The sequence below is a fragment of the Sapajus apella genome, unplaced genomic scaffold (assembly GCF_009761245.1).
Source record: "Sapajus apella isolate SASKATOON/1434 unplaced genomic scaffold, GSC_monkey_1.0 scaffold126, whole genome shotgun sequence".
NCBI classification, from domain to species: Eukaryota; Metazoa; Chordata; class Mammalia; order Primates; family Cebidae; genus Sapajus; species Sapajus apella.
Window position 1 is genome coordinate 1,579,153 of NW_022437066.1, and position 17,536 is coordinate 1,596,688.

Here is a 17,536-nt window from a genome sequence, read left to right on the forward strand (position 1 = left end):
GGAGATAATGGGGGGCGGAGAAGATAACGCGGTCCCCACGGCTGTAAACAGGAAGCTCGGCCATGGGGCTGTGCAGAAAAAGGCACTCGGGGGCGCACGTGGTTCCCACACGGTCTTTGCCAGACACGCTGCGTGGTCCCAGAGCTCCCCAGGTTGTGCCCGAGGCCTTTGACATGCACGATGTGCTGGGGGCCTGCCCCCTCCATCACAGCCCTCGTTCGTCAGGCTCCTGTGACAGGTGTTTGCCACCTGTGACACCCAGTCCCAGGACTGGTTTCAGGCCAGGGCCTTTCCTTGCCACCGGGAGATGAGGAGGGGTCTGGCGTCAGGGGCGGGCCCAGGTCCCTGGAGTGTGGTGGAGCCCACGAGGGTGAGGCCGCCTCTCCTGGTGCAGTCCTTGTTCCTGGGCGCTCGTGGCGGGGTGAGGCCCGCTGCTGACCAGGAACGAGGGGTGGCTTCTGAGCGTGGCATTTGTGCAGTTTGTCTTCAGCATCCCCCATCTGTGCTCCGCTTCTCCCCTGGTTAGGGTTCAGGCACAGTGGGGAGTGCACGGGGGTCCTGGCGTGCACTTGCCTCCCCGCAGAAACAACCAGTAGCGCTCTGATGGTGGAAAGGCCAGCAGGCAGCGGCCGGATGGCCTTCGTTTGGGAGATCCCTCTGGGTGAGGCCCTGAGGTCACGCGTGTCTCTTTCCCGCAGGCACCACGTGTGAGGTGGTGCTGGCCCCATGCGCCCCCAGCCCCTGCAGAAACGGCGGGGAGTGCAGGGAATCTGAGGACTACGAGAGCTTCTCCTGCGTCTGCCCCACAGGCTGGCAAGGTGAGGCTGGCCAGGACCCGGCGGGGCTGGGACGGGAGGTCAGGACGTCTGCGGGACACAGGCAGCTCCCAGGCAGGCTGGACGAGTCTTTGGAGAGGGGCCCTGGTCGGAGAAGCTCTGGAGTCAGGAATCCACCCCGGAGTGCCCTTCCCAACTCGAGTTCCTGTGACCTTAGGTCAAAATCGGGAGAAAGGATGGTCCTGGGGCCACAGAGGCCAACTTCTGGGGGTTGGGAGAGGCCCGAGGACCCAGGCGGGCCCGCCTGCGAAGGGCCTGGAGGGCTGGGGAGCTGCTGGTGAGCGACCGACCGGCCCCTCCCGCCCTGCAGGACAGACCTGTGAGGTGGACATCAACGAGTGTGTGAAGAGCCCGTGTCGGCACGGGGCGTCCTGCCAGAACACCCAGGGCGGTTACCGCTGCCAGTGCCAGGCCGGCTACAGCGGGCGCAACTGCGAGACGGACATTGACGACTGCCGGCCCAGTGAGTGCCGCAGCTCAGGCGCCTCTGGGGACCTCTCGGGCCTCAGTTTGCCTGGGCAGGGTTGCTGCTCATGGCACTGGCTGTAAGCGCCCAGGGAGGCCTGAGTGTGGCTGGGAGGGCCAGGCCAGGTGTGGGGATGTGCTGAGGGGTGGCCTGGTTGGTTCAGGAGGACCCCAGGGCCGGCTGCCCAGCTTCTAGCCCCTCGCCCCTCCCCGCGCTTCCCAGCCGGGTGGCACAGGAGTCACGATGATTCCTCCCATGGCTCTTCCCTGAGCTGAGGCTGGCACAGGGCCCGGCCTGCACCCACACCTGGGCCTTATGAGGCCTCCCAGCTCTGCTTTACAGAGGCTGAGGTTCGCAGAAGCCGGGGGTCTTGCTGGCGTCCCCCGAATGCAGGGGCAAGAACTGTCACCCTCCCCTGCTCAGTGTGTGAGGCCTTCGAAGCCGTCCCCTGTCCTGGGGCGTGAGGACAGGAGCAGGTGGGGAGAGGAGACCCCAAGCACAGGACACCGGATGACTCAGCCTGCGGGCGCCGGGACTCCCCACCAGACATCTCTGTCCTGGGGCGGCTGGCCGCAGCCTCCGCCCCAAAGAGCTGGGCCGTCCCCAGCCTCGCAGCCTTCCCAGCCTCTCCCACAGGTGCGGGTTTGTGCCTGCCCCTCACACGGCCCCTTCCATCGCCTCCCAGATCCATGTCACAATGGCGGCTCCTGCACAGACGGTGTCAACACGGCCTTCTGCGACTGCCTGCCCGGCTTCCAGGGCACTTTCTGTGAGGAGGACATCAACGAGTGTGCCAGCGACCCCTGCCGCAACGGGGCCAACTGCACGGACTGCGTGGACAGCTACACGTGCACCTGCCCCGCGGGCTTCAGTGGGATCCACTGTGAGAACAACACTCCCGACTGCACGGAGAGGTGCGCGGGGCTTGCGGGAGGCTGGGGAGGAGACGGCGCTGTGGGGCGTGCAGCCGCTGCCAGCCTGGCACCCCGAGCAGGCATCCGCCCAGGCCCAGTGGCCACTTAGCGCCATGGCACTGAGTCCAGACACTTTGTTGTACCGACACGTCCCTCCCAAGAGGGCTGTTGTGATCTCCACGTGTGTCCTGCGCCAGGAACCCCAGTAGTCGTGACCAACGGCGAGAACTGTCACTCTTGTCTTCTTTTTGCTGTGGTTGCCAGGAAGCTCAGTGGTAAAATCATTGTCGCTCCTGGTGTCTGACGTAGTCACCTCCCGTGTTGCTGGGACAGGTTCTGGTTTCTCCCTCATTCTGACTTTAACCGCTCTACTGTTGTGTGCTTAGCAAAGCTCCTCCTGACGTGACATAAAGGCAGGCAGGGAGGCATGACCTGGTGTGAGAGCCGGGCCCCAGGCTCCCGCTGGCCTCCCTGGGTCAGCCAGGCTGCTCTGGGTCTGTCCTGGCTATTAGGCCCCTCAGAGCTGAGCGGAGGCGAGGTAGGGTCTGCTCCAGCGAGGACCCACCAGTGCCTCCCGCTCAGCCCCCGCCTGCCTGCAGCTCCTGCTTCAATGGTGGCACCTGCGTGGACGGCATCAACTCCTTCACTTGCCTGTGCCCACCCGGCTTCACGGGCAGCTACTGCCAGCACGACGTCAACGAGTGCGACTCACAGCCCTGCCTGCACGGCGGCACCTGCCAGGACAGCTGCGGTTCCTACAGGTGCACCTGCCCCCAAGGCTACACTGGCCCCAACTGCCAGGTGAGCGCGCGGCCACAGGTGCCCGAGAAGGGCCCGGGGTGGGGGGTGCCTGCCTGCGGGGAACGGTCACGGTCACCCCCAGGCCCCGCTGTGTTGGCTCGGGACCCCCGCACCCCTGGGAGGAGGGCTCCTGGGGATCTGAGTGGCCAGGGAGGGAATCTGATGTGGGAGCAGCAGGCGTCTTGGTTTCAATCCCGGGTTTCGGCAGCCAGGGCGGGAGCTCGGGAATTAGGGAATTGAGGAAACACGCTCCTCTGAGCAGAGGCCGAGGGTGGTCTGGACCTGCTGAGGGCCCTGAGGGAGACCCAGCCCAGCTGGTCCTGGTGTGGGGGTGGTGGGGAATCCAGGAGCCGCAGTTTCCGCTTCTGTAGAATGGGCTGTGGGACGGGTTGGAATGGGGCTCCTTGGCGGATATGCATTCTGAACTGGGAAGTGGGTGGCCTGGGGGCATGGCCTGGGGGTGCCCAGGGGGATGGCCTGGGGGGTGGCCTGGAAGGCTGGGGGTTGGCCTAGGGGGTGGCCTGGAGGGATGGCCCGGGAGGGCAGGCACGTGGCTGACCTCAGCCTGTCCCCAGAACCTCGTGCATTGGTGTGACTCCTCACCCTGCAAGAACGGGGGCAAATGCTGGCAGACCCACACCCAGTACCGCTGCGAGTGCCCCAGTGGCTGGACCGGCCTATACTGCGACGTGCCCAGCGTCTCATGTGAGGTGGCTGCCCAGCGGCAAGGTAACCTCCTGTGCCCAACCAACCGGGTCCTGGCCCACCGAGGTCCTGCGTAGGCCTGGGCCTCACCTGCCCCCCACCCCATCCCCTGCAGGTGTTGACATTGCCCGCCTGTGCCAGCACGGGGGGCTGTGTGTGGACGCCGGCAACACACACCACTGCCGCTGCCAGGCGGGCTACACGGGTAGCTACTGTGAGGACCTGGTGGACGAGTGCTCACCCAGCCCCTGCCAGAATGGGGCCACCTGCACTGACTATCTGGGCGGCTACTCCTGCAAGGTGGGGACCCCATTGTAGAGTGGGGGTTGTGACCAGCACCGGTGCTGCCACACACCAGATCCTGACTGGGAGCTGGCACAGGGGAGAAAAGCTGATAGGCCCACACACTGTCCAGGATCGTTAAGGGAGAGCTGGGGTAATCAGGGTAGACTTCCTGGAAGAGGTGGCCTGTGGAGAGCCCGAAGGAGGGTGAATATGCTGAGAAGTGGGAGGGGGTTCTTCCCCGAGATTTTATCTGGGCTTGGCCAGCACTTACCCAGAGGCCCTCACCTCTATCCTTCAGGACGGGGTCCACCTAGCCCCATCAGACAGTGCTGTAGGGTCTGCTGAGGGTGAGGGGCGGGGGCGTTCTCCCTCCAGGTCTGACAGGAGCAAGGGGGACTGAGGGTAGCTCATGTGGCCCTGCCAGCCCTCACAGTGGAGTGCGGGAGTGCCGCATCCTGGCGCGGGCTGAGCCCCCGGTTCTCTCACCTACACAGTGTGTGGCCGGCTACCACGGGGTGAACTGCTCCGAGGAGATCAATGAGTGCCTGTCCCATCCCTGCCAGAACGGGGGCACCTGCCTCGACCTCCCCAATACCTACAAGTGCTCCTGCCCACGGGGCACGCAGGGTAAGGGCCACTGCATGGAGGGCTGGCATCTGGGCGGCCAGGGCCAGGGCGGGGGCAGGGCAGGCACCTCGAGATCAGCCAGGGGTATCCAGGAACCGCCCAGAAACTCCCATCTTCCTGTGAGGCCAAGGCCAGTGCAGAGCTGCCCGGGGAAGGGGCCCAGAGCCGGGGGATCCCAGCGGCAAAGACGTCTCCCCTGCACCCTCGGCACCTGCCTCTGCCGAGCGTCCATGCAGCCCCAGACCACAGCACTTGTCATCTGGGAGGGACACGGGGCTCGGCAGGGCTGGGGTGTGGTGAGCACGGGCCCCTGATGGCGCCTGGCCCCGCAGGTGTGCACTGCGAGATCAACGTGGACGACTGCAACCCGCCCGTCGACCCCGTGTCCCGGAGCCCTAAGTGCTTTAACAACGGCACCTGCGTGGACCAGGTGGGCGGCTACAGCTGCACCTGCCCGCCGGGCTTCGTGGGTGAGCGTTGTGAGGGGGACGTCAACGAGTGCCTCTCCAATCCCTGCGACGCCCGCGGCACCCAGAACTGCGTGCAGCGCATCAACGACTTCCACTGCGAGTGCCGTGCGGGTCACACCGGTGGGTGCCGTGCCCGGGCGGGTGGGGCCCACAGGGCAGCAGGGTGAGCGTCTCACTGCCCCGCTCTCCCCCACAGGGCGCCGCTGTGAGTCAGTCATCAATGGCTGCAAGGGCAAACCCTGCAAGAACGGGGGGACCTGCGCCGTGGCCTCCAACACCGCCCGCGGGTTCATCTGCAAGTGCCCTTCGGTAGGTGCCAGGGTGCATGGGGGTGGGGGCCCTCCCGGGAGGCACCTGGAGAGGTCCAGATGTGGGCCTCAGGGCGCAGGTGGAGCAGCCATGTCACCCCGGTGTCATTTTTTAGTTTCAATAAATGAGTTTTAGAGGCATTTTAGGTTTGTAGAAACATGGAGCAGAGGGTGGAGTCCCTGGGGCGCCCCCCCTGCACGCGGCCCCCCGGCATGCGCCCCCCTAGTTAGCAGCTTGCACCAGCTTCACGTCAGTTTCACTTGGGAGCCACAGCACTTACATGCTGTTACCAGCGCCAGCCCTTTCTTTACCTGGGGCTTGCCCTTGGCTTTGTGGTTGTGGGTTTGAGGTATGACATGCGTTCCCATCCTCGCAGGATGGGGGCAGAGAGTCCCCACCCTAAAGTCCCCAGCGTTCCACCAATTTACTTTTTCCTCCATCTCCTGACCCCTGGAGCCCCCTAATCTTTCTCCATCTACAGAATGTTTTGTAAAGGGTTTTGCTGCTGGGGGCGAGGCTGCAGGCTGCCTCCCAGGTCAGGGGAGAGCGGTGGCACTGCTGGCCGGGGGCTGGGCTCGAGGTGGCGAGGGGTGGTCCACCCTGACACTGTCCCGTCTTCCCTCTTGGGCAGGGCTTCGAGGGCGCCACGTGTGAGAACGACGCACGTGCGTGTGGCAGCCTGCGCTGCCTCAATGGCGGCACCTGCATCTCCGGCCCGCGCAGCGCCACCTGCCTGTGCCTGGGCCCCTTCACGGGCCCCGAGTGCCAGTTTCCCACCAGCAGCCCCTGCCTGGGTGGCAACCCCTGCTACAACCAGGGCACCTGTGAGCCCACGTCCGAGAGCCCCTTCTACCGCTGCCTGTGCCCCGCCAAATTCAACGGGCTCCTGTGCCACATCCTGGACTACAGCTTCGGGGGCGGGGCCGGGCGCGACATCCCCCCGCCGCAGATCGAGGAGGCGTGCGAGCTGCCGGAGTGCCGGGAGGACGCGGGCAATAAGGCCTGCAGCGTGCAGTGCAACAGCCACGCGTGCGGCTGGGACGGCGGCGACTGCTCCCTCAACTTCAACGACCCCTGGAAGAACTGCACGCAGTCTCTGCAGTGCTGGAAGTACTTCAGCGACGGCCGCTGTGACAGCCAGTGCAACTCGGCTGGCTGCCTCTTCGACGGCTTCGACTGCCAGCGCGCGGAAGGCCAGTGCAAGTACGGCTGCGGGGCGGGCCGTCCCGGGGGCGAGGGAGGACCCGGAGCCCGGAGGCCAGCATGCGGCCCCCAAAGCTCTGTCCGGCGGGGGCAGGGACGTCCCTCGAGGCGTGTGCTGGAGGCGCTGGGACGGTGGGGGTCGGGTGCGAGGCCCCCCGGGGAAGGCGGCCTGAGCGTGTCCCACCCCCCGCAGCCCCCTGTACGACCAGTACTGCAAGGACCACTTCAGCGACGGGCACTGTGACCAGGGCTGCAACAGCGCAGAGTGCGAGTGGGACGGGCTGGACTGCGCGGAGCACGTGCCCGAGAGGCTGGCGGCCGGCACGCTGGTGGTGGTCGTGCTCATGCCGCCGGAGCAGCTGCGCAACAGCTCCTTCCACTTCCTGCGCGAGCTCAGCCGCGTGCTGCACACCAACGTGGTCTTCAAGCGCGACGCAAACGGCCAGCAGATGATCTTCCCCTACTACGGCCGCGAGGAGGAGCTGCGCAAGCACCCCATCAAGCGCGCCGCCGAGGGCTGGGCCACGCCCGGCTCCCTGCTGGGCCAGGTGAAGGCCTCGCTGCTCTCTGGTGGCGGCGGGGGCGGGCGGCGGCGGAGGGAGCTGGACCCCATGGACATCCGTGGGTGAGTGAGGCCCCGCACCCGCCATCAGTCCCCACATTTCACCTGGGCTCTCCCCCATGGCCCCCCTGCCCCTTGTGGCCGGTGCCAGCGCCAGCAGTACTCTTTCCACTTACGGTAAAAGAGACGGAGGTTCCGAGAGGACCTGGGACTTCAGGGCCCACATGGGCAAGGAGCAGAGGCAGCATTCCAGCTCAGGACCCTGACCCCACGGCCACACCCCTTCCCAGGCCATTGCCTTCCCCAGGCTGTGCAGGTGGCACTCCTGTGCCCAGTAGGTGATTTCGAGATTGAGCTGTGCCCCAGACACTGGGAACCACACTGATTAAAACACAGTTTTCTGCCAGGTGAGGAGGGTCATGCCTGTAATCCCAGCACTTCTGGAGGCTGAGGCAGGAGGAGCCCTTGAGCCCAGGAATTCAAGACCAGCCTGGGCAACACAGGGAGACCCTGTCTCTGCTTTCTTTAAAAAGTATTAAAAGAAATTAAAAACAAAAAGCTCAGCCCTCCGGGGGCTCCCACAGGGCTGAACAGACCCGCCCCAGACGAGAATGCCACTCGGCATGGTGTCTGCCTGGCTTGGGCTGGAGAAGAGGCAGGTAGAGGTCCTGGAGGGGCCTTATAGACAGAGGAGGAGCTGGTGGGGAAGGGGGCCCACAGCAGGAGAACACAGGCGGGGCAGCTTGAGTGCAGGGGGCACCCACAAAGCTCCTGCCCCCACCTACTCCATCTGGGGCAGATGGACCCGGGGCCAGGTCAGTTGTGCCCCTGGTGTGCCTGACCCTGGCGGGTTTGCCCATTAGTTCTGCTGCCTTGGGGCAGCCCTGGAGGCCAGAAGCATCATCTCAGAGGCTGGTTGGGATCCTGCTCATAGGAACCCAGCCTTGGGCTGCAGGAGCCCCGCCGGGGAGCAGGGATCACCCCCAGCTCCCTTCACCGCACAGCCCACCACCGCTGCGCCCACCCCCACTGCACAGCTGCGCTTCCTGCAGGGCCTGGGGATGGCTCCTGGGGGAGAACTGGGCTCCTGGCACATTCTCTGTCCCGAGATGAGAAATGTGTTTACGGCACCAACGGGAGCCAGAGAGGGTGGCAGGGTGGGGCCGGGAGAGAGTGTTGGCAGTTATCAGGGATGAGCTGCGATCGGCACTGGTCTCCTCCGGAGTAGCCGCTGTCAGACCTGGCTTCCCACTGCCCCGGCTGCCCCGCCATGTCCTGACTGTTGCATCATGGGCCTCGGTGTCCTGGGGGCATCATCCTGGGCCGGCGGGCTGGGGAGGAGGAAGCCTCGGGTCCCAGCCCCTGCCCGGTTGTCCCCCCAGCTCCATCGTCTACCTGGAGATTGACAACCGGCAGTGTGTGCAGGCCTCCTCGCAGTGCTTCCAGAGCGCCACCGACGTGGCCGCGTTCCTGGGGGCGCTTGCCTCCCTGGGCAGCCTCAACATCCCCTACAAGATCGAGGCCGTGCAGAGTGAGTATGGCCCCCGCCCTTGCCCCCAGCCCTGCACCGCAGGGAACAGGCTCCGCCTGCAGGGGATGCGACCCCCCCCATGGCCCAAACATGCTGGCTCTTTGTGCCAGTTGCCACCCATGGGTGTGCGCGTCACCATCCAAGATGGTAGCGCTTTTCTGGAATTTTCTGAATGGCACTACGCCCCGACCTGTGGCGGTGACAGCTGCCGGTGAAGCCACTCGGGAAGGAGCCCATCCACGGGAAAGCGGGTGCCTGCTTCTCTCCCCACCCCTTCCCCCGATTATTCTTTGTTGGGTATTATTTCAAAATCATTACGGCTCTTTTTAAAGAAAAAAAAGAGAGAGAGAGAAGAATTGATCGGTGTCATGTGAAGTGTTGAAGTTTGTATCTTGAAAATCCCCCTAAATCCTTTGTCTTAACAGCTCAATGCGAGTGCTGCGATTTGAAGTTGACTAATCCTCCTTCCTTAAAGGAGAAAAAAGTAAAAGCCGTCTCCAGATAGAGTCGGCTGCTGCAGGAGAGAATTTAGCGATAGTTTGCAATTCTGATTAATCGCGTAGAAAATGACCTTATTTTGGGGGGCGGGATGGAGGAGAGTGGGTGAGGAGGCGCCTGGCCGCGGAGCCAGTGCGCTGCCCCTCGGCCGCCAGCCTGCTGCGTAGCCGCCACCTGATGTCCGGGCGCCTGCCCGCGTCCCCTGTGTCCGCAGGTGAGACCGTGGAGCCGCCCCCGCCGGCGCAGCTGCACTTCATGTACGTGGCGGCAGCCGCCTTTGTGCTCCTCTTCTTCGTGGGCTGCGGGGTGCTGCTGTCCCGCAAGCGCCGGAGGCAACATGGCCAGCTCTGGTTCCCCGAGGGCTTCAAGGTGTCCGAGGCCAGCAAGAAGAAGCGGCGGGAGCCCCTTGGCGAGGACTCCGTGGGCCTCAAGTGAGCGGACGCTTCTGGGGGTCGGGGAGGCGGGACCTGGCCGGGCATCCTCACTGGAGGTCTGCCCCTCCCGACCCAGGGCCCACCTCCCATGCCAGGCCTGGTCCAGGGGCCTCTGGGGGCTTCCTAGGGAGCTGGCTCAGTCTCACTTCCTGACCCTTCACCCCCAGGCCCCTGAAGAACGCCTCAGACGGTGCCCTCATGGATGACAACCAGAATGAGTGGGGGGACGAGGACCTGGAGACCAAGAAGTTCCGGGTGAGTCGCTGGGCTCCTGGGCCCCCAGGCTCCTGCCACCGGCTGCCCTGACATGGCTCTGCTCACTCCCCCAACTTAGTTCGAGGAACCCGTGGTTCTGCCTGACCTGGACGACCAGACAGACCACCGGCAGTGGACCCAGCAGCACCTGGATGCCGCTGACCTGCGCATGTCGGCCATGGCCCCCACGCCGCCCCAGGGCGAGGTCGATGTCGACTGCATGGATGTCAACGTCCGAGGGCCTGGTAGGGATGCCAGTGGCCAGGACTTCCCCAGCCCCACGGCCCACCTCCCTCTCCCCTAAGCCCCAAGGCTGTGGTACAGCTGATACTCTGCAAATTTAGAGGTGGGGGCAAGAGCTTTCATCCTTGGGGCGTTTCCCGTTCAGAGTGGATGGGGGGTCCCGGAGTCGTCCTGTTCTCCCAGCAGTGCCCTCCTGGGTGTTGCCGCAGGCTCACTCTGCACCTGTAAATTAATCTCTTCTGAAACCTTCTTCTGGAGACATGGAAAACATTGATTTTCTTTCTTTGTTTTTTGTTTTGTTTTGTTTTGAGACAGAATCTTGCTCTTGTCACCCCGGCTGGAGTGCAGTGGTACAATCTTGGCTCACTGCAACCTCTACCTCCCGGGTTTAAGCGATTCTTCTGCCTCAGCCTCCCAAGTAGCTGGGACTACAGGCACCCACCACCACGCCCGGCTAATTTGTGTATTTTTAGTAGAGATGCGGTTTTACCATACTGGTCAGGCTGGTCTCGAGCTCCCGCCCACCTGGGCCTCCCACAGTGCTAGGATTACAGTGTGAGCCGCCGCACCTGGCCAAAGTGTTGATTTTCTAACTGCATGTTTCTGGCGTTGTTTTTTCCTGGGTGGGTTTTGGGTGCCGGGTCTTGGGCAGGTCAGGAAGCGAAGCTGCCAGGGTGTCGTTGCCTGCCTGGAGCTGACTGCTGGCTTCGGCTCTGTCCACCGAGCAGCCGAGGCGGACTTCAGCTGCCCCCCAGTGGCTGTGTGCGCAGGGTCCCTGAGCGCTGGGCGGTGGGTCCACGCTGTGGCCCCTCCGGCTCGGGGCTGCTGTCCCCCTGCCCCCGGGCTGCAGCTGGGCACCGGCCCTCCAGACTGAACTCCCGTCTCCTCTGCCCCTGCAGACGGCTTCACCCCGCTCATGATCGCCTCCTGCAGCGGCGGCGGCCTGGAGACGGGCAACAGTGAGGAGGAGGAGGACGCGCCAGCTGTCATCTCCGACTTCATCTACCAGGGCGCCAGCCTGCACAACCAGACGGACCGCACGGGCGAGACTGCCCTGCACCTGGCCGCCCGCTACTCACGCTCTGACGCCGCCAAGCGCCTACTGGAGGCCAGCGCGGACGCTAACATCCAGGACAACATGGGCCGCACTCCGCTGCACGCGGCCGTGTCTGCCGACGCCCAAGGCGTCTTCCAGGTAAGCAGTGGCTGTCTAGGTGCCCACCTGCCCTCCTCGGGCCAACGGCTGGGCCCGGGCAGTGGCCAGGCTTGCATGGCCCTGGGAGCCTGACCTCGAGCACAGCTGAGGCTGGAACAGCTAGTGCCTCCACCCGGGACCTTTGCAGTCAGCGACGTTCAAGGGGGAGGGCGTCAGGCCCATCTGCATCCCCCAGGGAAGCCAGGTAGAGGTGGGTCCCGAAGGTGGCCGGGGGGACCTGCTGAGTGAGGCAGGGCCTCCCCACCCCCAGCAAGGCAGGCTCCGGCAGAGTTGTGGGCCTTGCTCAAGGTCCAGGTCCCCCCCACAGCCTCTCGCGACCCCGCCCCCGCCTCAGCCCTGGCTGCCGGGAAGCCTGCGGCAGTGAGAAGGGCTTAGAGGCTGCCTCTCGGTGCCTGCAGACCTGGGGCTCAGCTTGCCGGCGAGCTCGTGGCAAAAACGGAGTTAGGGATTTGGAAGCCTGGGTCTCCAGGGAACCTCCCTGGCAGGGACTGCTTTTGCAGTCACCCCTGCTGCAGGCCCGCAGGCTCTAGGCAGCCCTGGCGCAGGTTCGGATGGGCACAGCCCACGGCGGTCACCACACACCCTGTGGTTTTATGATTTCTTAGCTCGGGACACATTGTCGTCCCGCAGAAATGAACATAGGTGAGCGGAAGGGGTGTCGAGGGGAGCCCCGTGCAGGCCTGGTCTGTGCGTCTCCCGGCACCTTTGCACAGATGTAGAAGTTCCCAGGTGCTTTGCAGGAATCAGGCCCGTGCTGCATGGCGAGTGGCCCTGCCTTTTCTACCCACCAGTGACCAGGGCCCGTCCTTCCCGCTGGAGGCCCAGGCCAGGCTGCACTGAAGGGCTGCCCACCCCTCTAAGTCGGCTGTAGGGCCGTGTGCCAGGCTTCATGAGTGCTCCCTCTTGGAGGCAGGGACTTGACCTCTCTATTTTGGAGATGGTCATGGCAGCTAGGACCACGGTGAGGATTAGATGAGGCCACACGAGGTCACGATGGGCCCCACTGTCACCAGAGGGAGCAGCACAGCCCCTACCCCCGCCTGGCCCCTCTTCAGGGGCAGCCCATGGCATCCCGTCTTGCCCGGCCATGCAGATCTCAGGAGGGTCTTGTCTGTGTCCGGAGGGCAGTGGGGCCTCCCGTCCAGGCGTATGTTCTGGGCAGGAGGCATCGTTGCTGTCTGCCCGGCACCCACCTGAGCCTCTCCCTATGGCCCAGATCCTGATCCGGAACCGAGCCACAGACCTGGACGCCCGTATGCACGATGGCACGACCCCGCTGATCCTGGCTGCCCGCTTGGCCGTGGAGGGCATGCTGGAGGACCTCATCAACTCGCATGCCGACGTCAACGCCGTGGATGACCTGGGTAAGCCCTCGGGGGCAGGCCTGTGCTGCTGCGGGGCAGGGCTGCCACAGGGAGGGTCGGACCGGGCTGCCGCTCGCTGGTCTCCAACCTACCCCATCTGCTTCCTTCACGCAGGCAAGTCTGCCCTGCACTGGGCCGCCGCCGTGAACAATGTGGACGCCGCAGTGGTGCTCCTGAAGAACGGGGCGAACAAGGACATGCAGAACAACAAGGTGAGCGCGAGACCAGGACATGACGGGGGACAAGAGGTCTGAACCCACAGAACTCAGGGAAGTGAGCGCCAAACCCATGGGGCACAGGGAGGCAAGGGCCTGAGCAACTCGGGGAAGTGAGCGCCAAACCCACGGGGCACAGGGAGGCAAGGGCCTGAGCCACGGGGTCTCAAGGACTCCTGGGCCCGAGAACAGGCCCCGCCCACATGGTGCCAGCACCTCCTTAGCGCCCATCCCCTCCTTCAGCCCCTGTTTACGGAGCCCTCCCAAGTGCAGGTCCACTGTCAGGACACGGCCGTCACCCGGTCGACCCAGCCCTGTCCTCCTGGGCTGCAGTCACGGTGGGTCACACAGCCTGGCATAGGGAATGGAGCCCCTGTCATTGTTCTGTCACCGTCACCTGGACCTCACCTTCTGTCCCCAGCTGTTACCAGGTGGGGGTGAGGATGGGAACGGGTGACCCAGGTAGTGTCACCACTCGTGGCAGCAGCTCCCCGCAGGGCGGGGCCTCTTGGGGTGAATGTGAGCAGCCCTTCCTCTGAGTGGAGCCACCCCCAGCCCTCATCCTGGCCCTGCAGTTCCTGGGCGAGTATCTGACCCGAGCAGCTACTGTTGGGTGCCAGGGGCGTTCAGGGCACAGGTGCAGATGCCCCCATCTCCCTGCCGCCCGAAGCCCCACCTCCACCCCCAACTCCAGCTGCCCCCTCAGCATGTCAGGCTAAGCTGTCTCTCCCTCCTGGGCGAGGGCACACGGCGGGCCTGGGCATCCAGGCATGTTGGCCCAGGCAATCCCCGGTGCTGCCACGGAGACCGGGCCCCACGGGGCACCAAGGGCTGGGAAGCCCTTTCCCACCCCCTTGAAGCAGCTTCACCCACACCTGTGGCGTGTCCACCACACAGAGGGGACCCTAGGAAGGGGCTTGGTGGCCGTCCAGATGACGAGCTCCCTCCCTGGTACCCTCGCTGGTGCAGGTATTTCTTTCTGTGCCTTGTTGGGAGCAGGGAAGAGGGGCTGCAGTTGGTTAGATTTTCAGTGGGGTCTGTGGCCCCCACATAAAGGTGGGGCCCTGCTGATATGGTAGAGGACTGCACAGACCCCCTCTGGGTGGGTTTCAGAAGTCGTATTGAAGCCTTCACGTTTAACAAGAGTCAGGCCAGCTGATTGCTGGATGCGGGGCCGGGGTCCCGAGGGACGTCCTGCACCACCCCTCCTCCCCCGCTTGTCCCCGAGGAGGAGGGTGTGCTGCTGCTCCCTCTGGTGATGGAGCCTCGGGGAGGGTCCACATGCCAGGCCCGGCTCCCCTCACCGGCCCCACCCTCGCCCCCCAGGAGGAGACGCCCCTGTTCCTGGCCGCCCGGGAGGGCAGCTATGAGACCGCCAAGGTGCTGCTGGGCCACTTTGCCAACCGGGACATCACGGACCACATGGACCGCCTGCCGCGGGACATCGCGCAGGAGCGTATGCACCACGACATCGTGAGACTGCTGGACGAGTACAACCTGGTGCGCAGCCCGCAGCTGCACGGGGCCCCGCTGGGGGGCACGCCCACCCTGTCGCCCACGCTGTGCTCGCCCAACGGCTACCTGGGCAGCCTCAAGCCTGGTGTGCAGGGCAAGAAGGTCCGAAAGCCCAGCAGCAAAGGCCTGGCCTGCGGCGGCAAGGAGACCAAGGACCTCAAGGCGCGGAGGAAGAAGTCCCAGGACGGCAAGGGCTGCCTGCTGGACAGCTCCGGCATGCTTTCACCCGTGGACTCCCTGGAGTCCCCCCACGGCTACCTGTCGGACGTGGCCTCGCCGCCGCTGCTGCCCTCCCCATTCCAGCAGCCTCCATCCGTGCCCCTCACCCACCTCCCCGGCATGCCTGACACCCACCTGGGCATCGGGCACCTGAACGTGGCAGCCAAGCCCGAGATAGCGGCGCTGGGTGGGGGCGGCCGGCTGGCCTTTGAAGCCGGCCCCCCACGTCTCTCCCATCTGCCCGTGGCGTCCGGCACCAGCACCGTCCTGGGCTCCAGCAGCGGAGGGGCTGTGAATTTCACTGTGGGCGGGTCCACCAGTTTGAATGGTCAGTGTGAGTGGCTGTCCCGGCTGCAGAGCGGCTTGGTGCCGAACCAGTACAACCCCCTGCGGGGGGGGCGTGGCCCCGGGCCCCCTGGGCTCGCAGGCCCCCTCCCTGCAGCACAGCATGGTGGGCCCTCTGCATGGCGGCCTTGCTGCCAGCGCTCTGCCCCAGATGATGAGCTACCAGGGCCTGCCCGGCACCCGGCTGGCCACCCAGCCTCACCTGGTGCAGCCCCAGAACTTACAGATGCAGCCACAGAACCTGCAGCCACCAAACATCCAGCAGCAGCAAAGCCTGCAGCCACCGCTGCCACCACAGCCGCACCTCAGCGTGAGCTCCTCAGCCAGCGGCCACCTGGGGCGGAGCTTCCTGAGCGGAGAGCCCAGCCAGGCGGACGTGCAGCCACTGGGCCCCAGTGGCCTGGCAGCGCACACCATCCTGCCCCAGGAGAGCCCCGCCCTGCCCACGTCGCTGCCGTCCTCGCTGGTCCCACCCGTGACCGCGGCCCAGTTCCTGACGCCCCCCTCGCAGCACAGCTACTCCTCCTCCCCCGTGGACAACACCCCCAGCCACCAGCTGCAGGTGCCCGAGCACCCCTTCCTCACCCCGTCTCCCGAGTCCCCCGACCCGTGGTCCAGCTCGTCCCCACATTCCAACGTCTCTGACTGGTCCGAGGGCGTCTCCAGCCCGCCCACCAGCATGCAGTCCCAGATTGCCCGCATTCCGGAGGCCTTCAAGTAAACCGCGGGCCCCACGGGACCCGGCTTCCGTTCCCAAGCCCGGCTGGCGTCGGTGCGCGCTCTGTGGACGCTGGGGCCGACCAGAGGAGCGTTTTTTAAAACACATGTTTTTATACAAAATAAGAAAAAGGATTTTAATTTTTTTTTGGTATTTATTTATGTACTTTTATTTTACACAGGAACACTGCCTTTTTATTTATATGTACTGTTTTATCTGGCTCCAGGTAGAAACTTTTATCTGTTCTAAGAAAACAAGCAAGTCCTGAGAGCCAGGATTTTCCTACGCAGGATAAAAAGATTCTTCTGTGTTTATAAAATATAAACAAAGATTCATGATTTATAAATGCCATTTATTTATTGATTCATTTTTTCAAAATCCAAAAAGAAGTGATGTTGGAGAAGGGAAGTTGCACGAGGTGGTCCAGAAAGCTCCTGGGTGTCCGGGCTGTGCCCTCTCCCCGATGCCCACCAACCCCGAGCCCAGGCCGCTGCGACAGCATCTTCTGTGTTTGTGAGGAGCTGCTCCCAGAGCTGAACTGAGGCAGAACCTACACCTTCGGCATGTGGATCAGCTTGCATCTGAAATAGGAAACGAGGAAAAGGATATGGTTTAGCTGTTTCAGTGTTGTTTTTAAAGGAGGTTTTGCAAGCGTGATTTCGAAAATGTGTTCTTGGAATCCGTATGGCGGGAGCACAGCCACGGTACCGGTCGTGAGTCTTCGTTTCGGGCTCAGTCTGACGTCGTAGTTCGTTGTTCTGGCAGGTTCTTGGTCTCTCCAGAACCACCCTGGCCCCTGGCCCATTCTTGAAATTTGGGCATCGTCCATGTGAGACATGAGGTGTGTGGACCGTGGCACTCGCCTGGGTCACACACGGAGGAATCCTGCCCCTTTCTGGGGAAAGACACTGCCTGGGCTGACCCCGGCGGCGGCCCCAGCATCTCAGCCCGAACAGCGTCCCCCAGGCCCTGAGGCCGACGCGCCGGCTCAGCCTGGGTCCCGGCTTGTGGGACCCGACTCCGCGTGGGCTCTCGTGTTTCGTAGGAGACCTGCCAGAGCCAGCCGCATCGAGCTGTGGAATGCCATGGGCTGTGTCCCTCAGTCCTCTCCCCACGGCCCTGGCAGCTGTGGGGGCGCGTGGTCGGGCGGGGGCTGGAGGGAGGCGGGGGGCTGCCCTCAGGCCACCCCTCCTAGTTTGGGAGGAGCAGATTCTTGCGATACCAAGTATAGCCTATGGCAGAAGAAACGTCTGTAAATATGTTTTTAAAGGTGGATTTTGTTTAAAAAATCTCAATGAATGAGTCTGTCGTGTGTCATGCTGATGAGGGACGTCAGGTCCGGCTTGCTGGGGGAGCCTCCGCTGCCTGCGCTCCTCAGGGCAGTTTCCCTGGCTCTGTGGGTGCCAAGCTGTGCCATCCCCGGGGGGCATGACCAGACAGGTCCCAAGATGTTGATTCTCACTGTGTTTTGTAAGATAGAGTGTAGTTTACAGAAAAAGACAACTTTTTAAAAAGTGATCTACATGCAAAACTGTAGATGACATATTTTTTTCATCTTTTTTGTTAACTGATTTGCAATAAAAATGATACTGATGGTGGTCCGCTTCCACTGCCCTCTGCGTGGCCTCTGGGAGGGAGGGCAGGTGGGCGAGAGGGCGGGCTGCCATGCTCGAGGGAGCCAGGAGTTGTGGGCCGTCTCTGCATGGAGAGTGACCACAAGGCCACCCAGTCCCCGCCCAGAGGGGTGCGGGGGCCAGGCCATCTCTGGGGCTCCATGGTGCCTGCAGCCTGCCTGGGCCAGGCTC

General features: G+C 63.9%; 1 protein-coding gene across 1 annotated transcript in view; it reads left to right on the top strand.

The window, feature by feature from the left end:
- NOTCH1 (notch receptor 1) overlaps positions 1-17,329 on the top strand; it is a 48,980-nt gene extending 31,651 nt beyond the window's left edge. The window contains 20 exon segments of the mRNA XM_032261734.1: positions 699-818; positions 1,147-1,299; positions 1,988-2,216; positions 2,816-3,017; positions 3,593-3,746; positions 3,838-4,022; positions 4,502-4,634; positions 4,967-5,224; positions 5,301-5,413; positions 6,045-6,616; positions 6,810-7,241; positions 8,561-8,709; positions 9,422-9,638; positions 9,809-9,896; positions 9,976-10,141; positions 11,039-11,334; positions 12,572-12,719; positions 12,834-12,931; positions 14,261-15,061; positions 15,063-17,329. Of these exon segments, the coding sequence (XP_032117625.1) occupies positions 699-818; positions 1,147-1,299; positions 1,988-2,216; positions 2,816-3,017; positions 3,593-3,746; positions 3,838-4,022; positions 4,502-4,634; positions 4,967-5,224; positions 5,301-5,413; positions 6,045-6,616; positions 6,810-7,241; positions 8,561-8,709; positions 9,422-9,638; positions 9,809-9,896; positions 9,976-10,141; positions 11,039-11,334; positions 12,572-12,719; positions 12,834-12,931; positions 14,261-15,061; positions 15,063-15,734 (5,186 nt within the window). The 3' untranslated portion in view covers positions 15,735-17,329.
- The last annotated feature ends 207 nt before the right edge of the window (positions 17,330-17,536 follow it).